Raw genomic sequence first — 13,392 nt, 5'->3', positions numbered from 1 at the left:
AGATGAGGAGTTGCTTTGTGAACCTTCTCCCCACCTTAACTTTTCAAATAAAGGCTTGAGCCAGTGATTGGGCAGGACAAAAGGGGAAGGACCCAACTTAGCTTAGCTTCACTTTTGTATATCTGGCCTGCTGAATCTAATTAACTGAAGCATTTAAAATATTTAGTATTCAAGGAAACTAGGGTCTAGATGCCAGTTGATGTTGTATATGAAACTAATTCTTGTTTGACATGAAATCATTGTCCCATGTCACAGGGACTTAGATATTGTTGAATGTATTATAAAAGTCATGGTTCAGATGCTATGCAATTTTAAGTCATTTTCTAGATCAAATAGGATATTTCAGGAAGGAGAGTTTTACACTGTTACAGAGTCTTTAAAAAAAAAAAAAGACCTAATTTTGGTACATCACCTAAATTCTGCAGTAGAAATTTGTTTTTGACTGAAAAGAAGATTGTTTATTGTTTTAAAACCTATCAAAATAAAATAAGTATTAAAAATTAATACAAATTCATGATTTTTAAACAAAAGCAAAGACCCGTTTTAAATATCCTAATTTTGTTTGTTTGTTTAAGACAGGGTTTCTTTGTGTAGCCCTGGCTGTCCTGGAACTCACTCTGTAGACCAGGCTGGTCTCAAACTCAGAAATCTGCCTTCCTCTGCCTCCCAAGTGTTGGGATTAAAGGCATGTGCCACCACTGCCTGGCGCTAGTTTTATTTTAAGGTAGACTCAGGAGAATTATTGGATTAATTTTTGTTGGTCTTATTTATGATCATTTTCTGAAATATTAGTTTAGCATTCAAAAATCAGGCTTATTAAATACATTATTGAAAGTGTATGTTTAGATATATATTTTGCCTGTATGTATGTATGTGTATCAGGTTCATATGTTTTACTTGTAGAAGTGAGTAGAAGGTTTCAGACTCTGGGAACTGGAGTGATATATGGTTTGTGGCACCAGGCAGGTCTGGGACTTGAACTTGTGTCCTCTGCAAGAGCAACAAGTGCTTTCAACTACTAAGCTGTTTTCCCTTCTTTCCTTAGGATGTCTAGGTGCTGCTCCACACCAAATGGGGAAGGAAGGAGTCGAGCCTAGCTCCATGGTCCTTGGAGTCTTCCATTGGGATGTCCATGCCCCAATGCACACTGGGTAATAAAGGGTGAAGCAAAGGCTGAGCAGGGGGGTCAGCAGGATCTCCATCTGGCTGTGAGTGCTGAGGGAGGAGATCCCTAAAGATTTGAGGCTTACAGCTCTTTGAGACACCATTCTTAGAACATAGTCAACAAAAGAGAGTCTGCTCTTTATTTGGGGTGAACAAGGACTATATACACATTGAAAATTGAGAAGAGGTTCTTCTTAGGGTGAAGTTTCCTTGGCTAAGTTTTAAGGTCCTGGAGATGCTTCATTTGCCTGGAGAGGCATTCCAGGATGCTGAACCTGTAATTTCTACCAAGTATTAAGTGACATTCCTCAGATAGAGTGTGGGGGTCCAGACTCCCTAGATAGGGTATCAAAGAGGAAGTCCTGCTTGGAAAAGGCATCTTCCCTTTTGTCCCAAGTTACCTGGACAGGGTAGGCTTCCACATCAAGTCACCGAGTTTCCCCAATAAGCCACCTCTCCAACTCTTCTTTTAAAAAGAATTTAAAATTTACTCGTTTAGTGTGTGTTTGTGCACGTGTGTGCAAGTGTGCACACCACGTCCCGTAACTGAAGTGAGTCTTAGGGTCATGGAGCAGTACTAGAGGAAGGCACTATGGGATGGAGCCTGGTCAGAGAGAAGGTCTCCAGCTCTGGAGTTTTATGATGCAGGGCAACAGTAAGACTGGAACATGGAGGGGTACAGAAAGGCAGGGCTAGCCTGAGCAAGGCTCTGTGCCTGGAAGCTGGCCTTCACTGCGGCCCACAGCTGGCATGACTCTGGTCCAGCATCTCAGGATCCCAGGATGCACTGTGTCTTCTCAGGACCTTTAGCCATTCCTGAACTCAGGATTACAGGCTGTCACATACATATATGTATATGTGTGTGTATGTATACACACACACACACACACACACACACATACACACAGACATATGTATATAGTGGCCTGGCCATAGCTAGCTAATTAGCATATAAATTACATCAGAGTTCGTTTTGTGAGAACATGTAACATTTATGCATGCACTTTCTGATTACATTATCATAATGACCATGTTGTATAGTCGAGTTGGAAAATGTTTGCAGGCATTGATCAGCATCTATACTTATACCATAAGGTAGTAGTAGGCACTTTAACCACTGAGCCGATGCTCTCTCTAGTCCCTGAGTGGGTTAAAGTCAGTAAGAAAAGTTTGTAAATGTTGACTTACTTATTTTAGTGGAACTGAGTAAGGTATTTATTTATGACTTATCTGCTGCACGTGCTTTGGTGTGCATGCTGGTAGGGTGGTCATAAGACAAAGGAGGCTCATTTCTCTCCTACACTGTGTAGTTTCTGGGGATTGAACGTAGGTCATCAGGTTTGGCATCAAGCACCTTTAACCACTCAACCATCCTGCCAGCTCAAGCTCAGAGAGACAGTGCCATCTCTTTTATCTTGTACATGGTAGCAGCCAAAGAGGAGAGCATGTGGTCCCTTACATGATAAAGCCGACCCAGGCAGCTAGGCAAGCACTGCATTCACACGCACGAATCCACAGTCCTAGATATGATTAACCTTTATTATTCATAAAAAATTAACTTTCTAAAGCTTCAGTAAATTTCCACTTTAGTTCTGTTTTGAAGTGTTGGTACCACTGAAGTAACATTTTTCTTCTTTGAACCTTTTCTTGTAAGCTTACAGTCTTCTCCTTTTCTAAAATAGCAGGAAGCTCCTTCCAGTTCTTGATGAAGATGAAGGGAGCCCCCATGGCCTTGAGTAACTGCAGGGGAGCACTGTGCTGACTGGATGTGTTTCCACACTGGCCAGCTGTCATCACGTCTTCCACAACAGGGATGGAGCCAAAGGAGCAGGCCTCATAGATCCTGTAACATTCAGTGTTCACTCCCACAGGGCACAATGTGAGGTCACTGTGAAGCAAAGCATCTTGGTAATTCTTAAGGCTTTCATTTGTCTCCTGAGGCTGCCACCTAGACAGGAAAACAAACAAATCCACGGAGGGTTTTACTTTTTATGGAAATCTTTTTTTGAAGGAAATCTTTTAATGTCAATTATCAAAATTGTGAATGCATTATAGAGATGATAAATATGAGAGACATTGAAAACGTTGGATCAAATACATTTCTTAAAACTTTTTAGGATTTTGGGATGTGGATACAGCCCAGGTGGTAGAACTGAGACCTAGTATTGATCATAATCTATCCATAAAACTGGATATATGATTCCGTAATTCTAAAGGTTGCAACAAGAATCTACTATTCCTCCTGTAAGGCTTTCCTCTTCTACACCACCCTCATCCACTCACTCACACCCTCCCCTCCTGCCTCATGACCTTTGACCTTGCTCATCCCTCTGTGTGGACACTGCTGATTCCTGCACCCTCTTCAGGCCTGTCTACCCAGAGTCTGCATGGCCTTCTGCTTAACTCTTTTTCTCGCATGGCATTATCATCTGGCGCCCACCGTTTTACTTGTCTCTTCCTGCAACCAACACTGAAGAGCACATCCTCTGTTCTGTAGCCCCTCCCCCCACTGTTGATATTATCATGAGTAAAATCGTTTCTGGCATATGATAGTGGTTTGGTAAGTTGAGTAAATGAATTTAATATAATTACATTAACAGCAGTGACAGCCATCTAGATGGCAATTTCTGTTACAACTAAAAAATAAATGTCTAGATCTAGAAGCTTAAACAGAGCTCCCAGGGATTGTTTGGAAACCCTTCTGCATACAAGGCAACACTCAGATTTGGGGACATGCAAACACACAACTTACTGTTCTCTTGCAGAAACCCAACAAAGTTTATCATTTCCATCTTGTTTCAAAATGTTCATCAGTGCTTGTCTTGATGAATTTTCATAGACAGTTCCTAAGAAATTACATATGTAGGGCCTCTCATCATGCAGCATCGACCAGCTGGCTTCAACCACAGGAAACTGCCTGTATCTATAAAAACAAGTAATAAATAACTACATGGTAGGACTGTCCTACAGCTAGGCTTGTTAGGTTATATATATTAAGGAGATTTAAAATATGGTTTCCAAACACACTGTACAACACAGGCATATATAATCATATTTGTCCATTAAAAAGAAAATGTACTATTATAGTCATGAGCTCTGAAAGATTAATTCCAAGAAAAATGTCAACTATATTAAGACAAGTAATTAATAAAACCCGTGTTAGTCTACAAAGGGCTGACCACAAGTGACTCACTGCATGGGCACCAGGCAATGATTTGAATAAAAATGTGTGCCTAAAATCTATGCTGTACACGAGATCATCATGGCATTTTGCATTAAATAACTTGTTATTGGAACAGCCTTATATGTGCTATGATTAACAACATCCCTGGGCTCTACCCATTTGATGACACTTGTTACAATTTCTTCTCTTTTGTTGAGACAATCAAAAAAGTTTCAAGATGTTACCGAATGTCTCCTCATTGGGAACAGGATGAATCTGGCAATACTTGAATCACTATATTTCTATGTTCTATTATATGAATAGGTGTGTCATACAGTTTGGAAAAAGTGAAAGTATTTCTACAAATATAGGCCTTCTCAAGAAATGTTTCTGAAGGTTGTAAGGGTGAATGTAGTTAAAAAGTATTTGACAATTTGGTTTTTTTTTTTTCTCGAGACAGGGTTTCTCTGAGTATTTGACAATTTAAGACTGGTCCTAGCCCAAATGTATTCAGCTGGAATATTGTACATGTAGATGTGGGAATGTGTTATTTCTCTAGTGACATCTGTGCAGCTAAATAGAAAAACAATCTCTAGACCTTCAGAACTACCTCTAGACCTTCATGAACTATTTTAAAGCAGGGAAGAAAATTCCTGCTCTTAGAAAGATTATATACGAGCGAGAGCCTATCTGGAGGTTGAAAAAACTGATCATAGAAAGCTTCAAACATTTCCATTTCTTAAAGCTGGAAGATGATCATATATTGAGGACCCTAAACTATCATTTAATTAACCTTTGCTTTTACAACAGTTAGGATTTACATCAATCATCCAATAACAAACCTCTAAGAGTAAGCATATATTCTATATAGACATATTGCCTCAACAGTATTTGTTTTCCCTAGAAATTATGGCACTTGTTCAGTCCCTGTTAAATACTTCTTTGGGACACTAATAAGCTTAACACTTTATCCTATATCCATTTTAAAACAAATACAATAAAAAAGTACTCATCAGCTCTCAGAAGAGGGCAAAATTCAGCAGTAGTAGTAGCAATGACAAATCAGTCACTATTGTCACCGGGGCACAAGGCCACACTCTTTTTGACTGTGGGAAAGACTGCTCCAGCATCATCATCTGTGAGCTTATCTCCATTTAAAACACCATCTTCCTGGTTCAGACCATTCGAAAGATCATAAGAGTCTAGGGATGCATTATCTGATCTTGTACTTACGTTGCTACACCTAAAGGCCACTGGAGAATGTCTGCACCATTAATCCAGGGGCTGTCATACGTTATGAAAAGTAGGTCCACAAAGCCTCCATTTCTTTTGAGGAACTGCATGATCCAGTCGTTTTCACAGTGCTCATTTCCAAGCAAGACAACAGCCAGATGTTGCAGTTTTTGGGTTTGTATTAAGTTCTGTGCATAAATTAACCACTGGGTGGCATGGAAGACCTTCGATTTCTCTCTTCCATTTAAAACAAGAACCACGTTATCCACGTCTATGGAGAAGTACCCGGGAACTACAGCTGGGCCAGTGAGGAAGCTGTAGAACACAACACACCACAAAAAACAAACAAACAAACAAACAAAAAAAAACAGAAACAAAGCCGAGCAAAGGAAAGTGTCAGTAACTTTATATAAAATCCAGAGTAAGATTCAATTTAATATTTTCTTTAGAAATGCAATTTGTATAATGCAAGTTCTTTGAGTAAAACTGGGACAGGCCCATAGATTAATAGAAAGCTTTGGGTGTAGAAATTCAACTAGCATATGAGAAAGGCTCATTTCCTCACTGAAGGCATCAAAAATAATGTCAAGGAAAAAAACAAGCATTAGGGGATTCTTAACATATATTTAAAGGATTTGTATGAATGTTTGTGTGCCCATGTGGACATGCATGTATGCATGCCAAGTGTGTGTGTGGAGGCCAGAGGACACTTAGCAGGGATTGTTTCTCTCCTTCCAACATGAAGGTCTTGGGGTTGAATTCAGGTTGTCTAAATTGGGGGCAACCACTTTTAACTCATCTTGCCAGTCCTTAAAGTATGATTTTATATAAATATGAAAGTACATATTGAAAAAATATGTATATACATTCTATCAGCAGAAATAAAGTTTGAGCAAGTGTATACACTGAATTCAAAAGAGCAATTCTCTTTGAGGAATGAAGAACAAAAGGGCTAGGAAACAAAGGCCTTCTTTTATCAGAAGCCATTCTTTTAAGAGGAAAGCTAAATATTAAGAATTCAAGGCAGCTAAAACATGTTATGTATGAGTAGTGAGGAAATGGGAGTATGCTGTATTTATTTATTTGAAATATTTATTTTTTCCAGTTTTCATAAAAGAAATAGACATGTTTTAGAACTCGGACTGTCACATGCTGCCCCAGTCACCGAGAAGTATTCTGAACTCTCTTAGTCAAAGCACAAGGGAATGGGCTGTTGGGAAATGAAACAGTGTGGACAACCGCGCTGGAAGGATTGATGCGGAGAAAGTGGAAATAGGAGAATGAAGGAGAGAGGTAGTGCCTGACAGAGCACAGTGATGAACGCAGATGTAGGAATAGACGTGGACTAGGGAAGAGCACCTCATAGAGAATGCAGGATGAGTGAAGCCTCTGACAGAGAATGGGCAAACATGCCTGAGCATTTAGTCAGGGGGGCTAGTTATGAATGTCCTCACTTTCCCTCGAACTGCTGATCCTCCTTCAGAGTGTTGGGAATAAAAACGTATGCCTCCACTATCTGTCTACGTGATGTTGGGAGCCAAACCAAGTAGGAAAATGTATTTTCCTATTATTCGTTAACACTGTAAAATAAAGTTTATGACTTAGTGTGTAACAAACAGAATGAATGCTATGGTTTAATTAACTAAGGTGATCTCTGAAGATCCAATTACTGAAGAATAATCATATCTAAAGAGCTCATGCACAGAATTCTAAAAGGTAATTTATTCTTGTATGTAATATAATTTCCATATGATTAGAACTTACACATTTCAATATATTTCCTATTGCCTGCCTCAATTGAAAAAAAAAGTCTTCAAAGTGAATACTAAATACGTCAATATAGAGAACCCAGAGAAATCATTTAAGTCTTGAATGACTGTGCAAACAATGTAGTTTTGGAATTCAGTTAAGTTAGTACCTATGTAATTTGACTGAGCTTACAACTTGCAATTCCATATGTTTTAGATCCATTACATTCTACTCTTCATTGCTTAATAAAGTATTTTAATAATCTATTACAGCACTCAAATACAAAGTTCTGTAAGAGAAAACAGCATTGTTTTTTGTTTTTGTTTTTGTTTTTTCGACACAGGGTTTCTCTGTGTAGCCCTGGCTATCCTGGAACTCACTCTGTAGACCAGGCTGGCCTCGAACTCAGAAATCCACCTGCCTCTGCCTCCCAAGTGCTTGGATTAAAGGCGTGTACCACCACTGCCTGGCTCACTGTTTTTTGATGATAACAGAAAATCTTGCTTAGAAATTTCAGAAAAGTAAACTGGGGTTTAGCCTCCTGGTGGGAATAAACAGTGCTTGCTTTAATCCCCTTTCTATCACTGTGGTAACACCAAGTTATTGTAAACTTAAGGATGCTACTTATGACTTTAAAACTTCCATGTAATGAAGTATATCAATTATTAGCTCAAGTCTACTGCCATGTTTGCTGTTCAAATACAAATACAGATAGCAATTTATACACACAATAGACATATTCTCTAACTAGCAACTGAATCCAAAGTGTTACACATTCTGGGAAGCACAACGATCCATGTCCAGCCACACATTTCCCTTCAAATAGTGAAATAAGGACTGCAAAATGTGGGAGTAGACATATGACCTACAATGAGATTACAGCAATGAGTATAATACCCAAGGTATTTACACCTTTCAAGTATGATTCCTTCAAGAGATTTATGCCATCAGGGGTTAGGGAGGCAGCTTATTTTGTGACATGCTTGCTTCCAAGCATGGAAACCCTAAGTTCAATTCTTGAACTAACATAAAACGGTGGATGTGGTGTTAGGAACAGGCAGATCCCTGGGGCTCACTGTCCAGATGGCATAGCCTAATCATTAAACTTCTGTAAGAGACCTTGTTCTCAAAAAGACAACTGGCAGCTGGTGGCTTTTTTGGGGGGGGGGAGGGGAGAGAGACACATACAGACACAGAAAGACAGAGTCTGTGGCAGTGTGCCTGTGCACGTATGTAGACATGAAGATGGAAGAGCGGTAGATTTGTACAAAGAGGGAACTGGAGGGCAGAGACTGAGGGTGGACTTGCATCCAAACACACTCTACTTATCTCCTAACAGTAAATAAACTATCGACTTGAAAACAAACAGCGTTTCCAGCTCCTCATGGAGAATGCCCATGGCTGACTTGTCTTCCACTTGGAAGCACGCTCCTCCCCAGGAGCATGGATACAGAAACAAAGGTAAGTCAGTCAAACTGGGAAGCAACCACTGCAGCAGTGAAAATTCAAATGAAACTGAACTACAGCTTTCCCTCTCTTGGTTTCTGTGCAGAAGAAATGGGTTCCTACTGAAAACCAAAATCTCTGCTTGATAGCCCACTCCCATGACAATGCCATTGTCACAGGAAATAAACACATGAAGACAACTGTTTATTTCAGTTAAAAAGCCAAATGCAAACAGTACTTTCATGACAAAACTATGGCTTTTCTAATTTAAATCACCTTAATTCTATTTAAAAATTAAGAAATCATACAGTGATAGGTAAGTTAAATGAAAGTAAAATCCCTAAAGGCCCTGACAACGCATGGGTTTTACAGACTCTTAAAAACCAAAACAGAAACAGTTCTGAATTTTGCAAATACAAATAATGGAAAACTGTATCACCAAATAAATCATAGTAGATAGGACATAAAATGTTGTAATAAAAGAAAGTTGAATTCTACCTGAATATTTCCAGGTTCACATAACTATTAATGAAAAAAAATCATAAAGTAATTTTTTTTACATGTTAGTCCTCTAAGGCACAGGACATTATGTGTCCATTTACATACAAGATGTGGAACATGAAGTTTTCCATATTGTCAGCTAAAAACACAACAGAAATAAGACTCCAAAATTTATTTTACAGACTTCTAATTTTTTTTTCAGTATTGGGGACTGACTGAGGACCTTGCACATGCCAGTCAGTGCTCTATCACTGAGGGCCATTGCCAGTTCTCCCTCCAAAATTATTCTGAAACGTCCAATTTATTAAGAATATGTTTGATGTAGCTTGAGCTATAAACACATATTTCTAAGATTTATTTCTGTATTTATTCCCCAAGCTGAAGGGGAAATGACTTGTAAAAGTATATCTTCCTCTGGTAGTTACATAGAACATCACATAGCAATGCAAGGTTAATGTTTTCCAGTGAGTACCTGTAATGTGTTCTTCCTACAACTGACTGTCCTTCCCTCCACTGAGCAGTCACATCGGTAGGATCAAGAGTGCCTTCAAAAATATGTTCCCAGAGATACAGACCTGCCAATCATAGGACAAAAATAGAAACATCTGTTGTTTTATCCACATTAGTATGTCAAAAATATGTAAGTTTTTTTTTTTCTATTTTGACTATGAACCTAGAAGTTTCCTGCCATGGTCTGCTTGTTGGCAGTTCTACCAAGACAAACCTCAGTCCTCAATAAGCCAGCTAACTGTATGCAGGTCAGACTTGAGTGGTTGTAGGTGTTAAAGTGGATGGTGGTAAAGACAACAGAATGTTTTATTTACACTGAGGAATCACTAACACTACTGAATGCTTATTAGTCATCATTTCTAGAAGCAAAATGTATACTATAAACTAAAATATCATTATTAGATTTAATATAACTGGAGGGACTAAACATTTTGTTCTGAAGCCAAAGGAGCTCACCAGTATAGCAAAGCATTGAGTGTGTCAAGGGGCCATTACCTCCCCATCTGACCAGACATCCTAGAATGCATAATTCCTTCTGCAGACAACTGACACCTCATACTATCACCTTGGGACACCCACTAGGCTTTGGGTTTCGTTTCATCTGAATGAATGCTTTTAAGAGTGGACAAGATCAGCAGTACCCACAAGTCGATATTAATATGGAGCCATATAAAACCTTTGAGAACCTTGTGTCACTAATACCAAAAGATGTATTTTGTTTCACTTCCATTATAGCCCATTACCAGTCACCCTAACAAACTGGGCAGTCAGATCAAGCTGCCAAATGTGTCTGGCTGAATAACCCCCTTACTTCTCCATGTTATATCTTAATCTTTAGACCCTGTGACTATTACACGGTGAAAGTGTCTCAGTGTGTCTAGGAGCTGAGATAGAGAGCCTTCCAGAGACAGGCGACTCTCCTGCCTTGAGAAAGGAGAGAGAAAGTTAAAATGCTTTGATTCACTGCCTATGACACTTTGTTATAGCAGCTGTAGAAACTGTGAGGTGTGGGGGCAGAACGTGGTACCTGGAAGTAAGGAGCTACTAGTTCTTAAGAGTATGGTTTTTAAACAAAGTCTACATTGGACTGCCTCACATCCACTGCAGAAGGAATGCTCATAGTCCAATTAGTGAGGAAGACTCAGGAAAGAGGACCGCAGTAGAGACAACCTATATTGTCTTAAGGACACACAGACTGTCAAAAACTGACTTCATTAACCAGTGAAATACACACTAGCAAGTTCAATACCAGCACAGTACATATGACACACTCTCTGCACGCTTCTCCTCTCTACAGTAACTTACCAATGGCAGCTTTGCCCCAGATTTGCACACTACGGTCTGTTTTTTCTTTCGTGGATCTGTTTAAGATTTGCAGGCTGGTTTTAATTCTGTGTTGCTGCTCGTTCTTTTCATCCCCTTCCCAAGGATTCCATTCTTCACTCTCCAAAGCGGCCTGCTCTGTTTTAAAGAGAGGGACTGGGTTTACCAGTGAGGACTAACTGCAGACATAAAGCCAAGTCATTTCAGTGAGATGCTAGTTTCATCTTATCTTCAGGTTTCAGAGACAAACAAGCGAATCTGAGGCATACGACTGAAAAAAAGAAAATAAGCCAACTTGTATTTTATTGAACCATCTCTGTCAAAGATTTAAAAAAGTTTAACACTAGATAAGTATGTCCTCCATAAACCATTAGAACCTACAGAACGAATAATCAAGTCCCATGCTTTAGTTCTGGAGCTGTTTCCTGGTTTTACGTAAGTGACCTACTAGTAGGTAAATCTTTAGCACACTGTCGCCATCAATTTCATATACAACTGTGCAATAAATAAGTAAATAAATAAATAAATAAATAATTCTGGGCAGGGGAGTAGAAAAGGACCGCAATTCCAAAACAAGTCACGAATACCAAACGGGTCACAAACACCAAACGGAGCTCGTTGCTGTAAATATAAATCAGGGATTTCCGAAGTCACATGGTTAGAAAGGACTGTGCTTATTATGTGAATGGACGCTTTAAACTCAGCCTCAGCATTTCTGCAAATCTCTGGCCTCTGAGGGTCTGCTCCACGGTTTAAAGGCCTGCGTGCAAGCCGCCAGCCCGGGTGGCCACTGTTGCAAGAAGCTCGCCCAGGGCGAGCAAAGCCTCCGAGCCGAGCCCAGAGCTGGCTCCCGGGGCTGAGGACGCCGAGAGGTCCTGCCGCCCCGCGTCCACGCACGCGGCAGAGCCGCTAGGCCGCTGCCCGTCCGTCCTGCCCGCGTCCTACCTCGGCCGCGCCTCTCCTTCGCCTGCGCCGCCGCCTTCCTGGAGTTCCGCGAGGTCGCGCCGGGTGGCCGGCGGCGGCGCCCGAAGAAGACGTGGTAGGCGGCGTAGATGGAGAAGAGGCAGTACACGGCGACGAGGAGTGAGCATAGCCTCGTCCGCGTCAGCCGCATCCCACTGTGCCTTCCCCGCCCGGCGTCCTGGCCTCCGCCCTAGGCGCGAGGAAAAGCTCCCGCCCAGGGCTGCAGGTCCTCCGCGTTCTGTCCCCGCCCTCCGCTCCTTCGGCCCCGCCTGTCCTTAAAGGAGCCCGCGCCTGACAGCTCCGGAAACGCCGGCTTCACCTTGGGGCAGCTGACATCAGGCCCCGCCTCCTTACAAGAAGCCGCACTCAGGCCCCGCCTCTCACCCACAGCCTCTCTCAGACCCCGCCTCCTTGCCCTCAGCCGCACTCAGGCCCCGCCTCTCACCCACAGCCTCTCTCAGACCCCGCCTCCTCACCCAGACACTTTCTCAGACCTTGCCTCCTCACTCCAAGCCTCACTCAGACCCCGCCTTCTCACCTCAAACTTCACTCAGAACCTGCCTCCTCACCCCAAACCTCCTCACCCCAAATCTCAGACTCCGCCTCCTCACTCCAAGCCTCACTCAGACCCCGCTTCCTCACCGCAAATCTCACTCAGACCCTGCCTCTTCACCCCAAACCTCCTCACCCCAAATCTCAGACTCCACCTCCTCACTCCAAACCTCACTTAGACCCCGCCTCCTCACCCCAAATCTCAAACTCCGCCTCCTCACCCCAAACCTCACTCAGACCCCGCCTCCTCACCCCAAACCTCACTCAGACCCCACCTACTCACCCCAAACCTCACTCAGACCCCACTTCCTCACCCCAAATCTCTCAGACCCCGCCTCCTCACCCCAAACCTCACTCAGACCCCGCCTCCTCACCCCAAATCTCACTCAGACCCCGCCTCCTTATCCCAAATCTCACTCAGACCCCGCCTCCTCACCCCAAATCGAACTCAGACCCCGCCTCCTTATCCCAAATCTCACTCAGACCCCGCCTCCTCACCCCAAACCTTACTCAGACCTCCACCTCCCCACTCACAGCCTCACACAGGCCTAAGGAGGCTCAGCCTCATTTTTCACAGCCTCACACGCCGCCCTTTACTCTTAAATTCTCTCAGACCACGCCTCCTCCTCCTCCTCTGTCTTCTCGAGGAATGCGGGGGGGGGGGGGGGGGGGGGTCAGAGCTCAGTTCTGATCAGCCTCATCTCCTTCCTTGCACAGCCCAGCCAAGGTCAGTCCCCAGCGTCCTCCCTTGACAGGGGCTGGTGCACTTCCAGCTGAGCTCTGCTCAG

At 42.2% G+C, this 13,392-nt stretch overlaps 1 protein-coding gene across 1 annotated transcript; it reads right to left on the bottom strand.

The window, feature by feature from the left end:
• Positions 1-2,685: 2,685 nt before the first annotated feature.
• Rxylt1 (ribitol xylosyltransferase 1) lies at positions 2,686-12,309 on the bottom strand. The gene is made up of 6 exons (XM_052165689.1): positions 12,035-12,309; positions 11,072-11,227; positions 9,729-9,831; positions 5,561-5,875; positions 3,917-4,087; positions 2,686-3,112 (listed from the first exon to the last, which is right to left on the bottom strand). The coding sequence occupies exons 1-6, from the start codon at positions 12,201-12,203 to the stop codon at positions 2,719-2,721; spliced, it is 1,308 nt and encodes a 435-aa protein (XP_052021649.1). The 5' UTR covers positions 12,204-12,309; the 3' UTR covers positions 2,686-2,718.
• Between the last annotated feature and the right edge of the window lie 1,083 nt (positions 12,310-13,392).

This window comes from Apodemus sylvaticus, chromosome 20 (genome assembly GCF_947179515.1).
Source record: "Apodemus sylvaticus chromosome 20, mApoSyl1.1, whole genome shotgun sequence".
Lineage (NCBI taxonomy): Eukaryota > Metazoa > Chordata > Mammalia > Rodentia > Muridae > Apodemus > Apodemus sylvaticus.
Note: the sequence above shows the minus strand (reverse complement) of the source record. Positions and strands in the feature narration are given on the sequence as shown.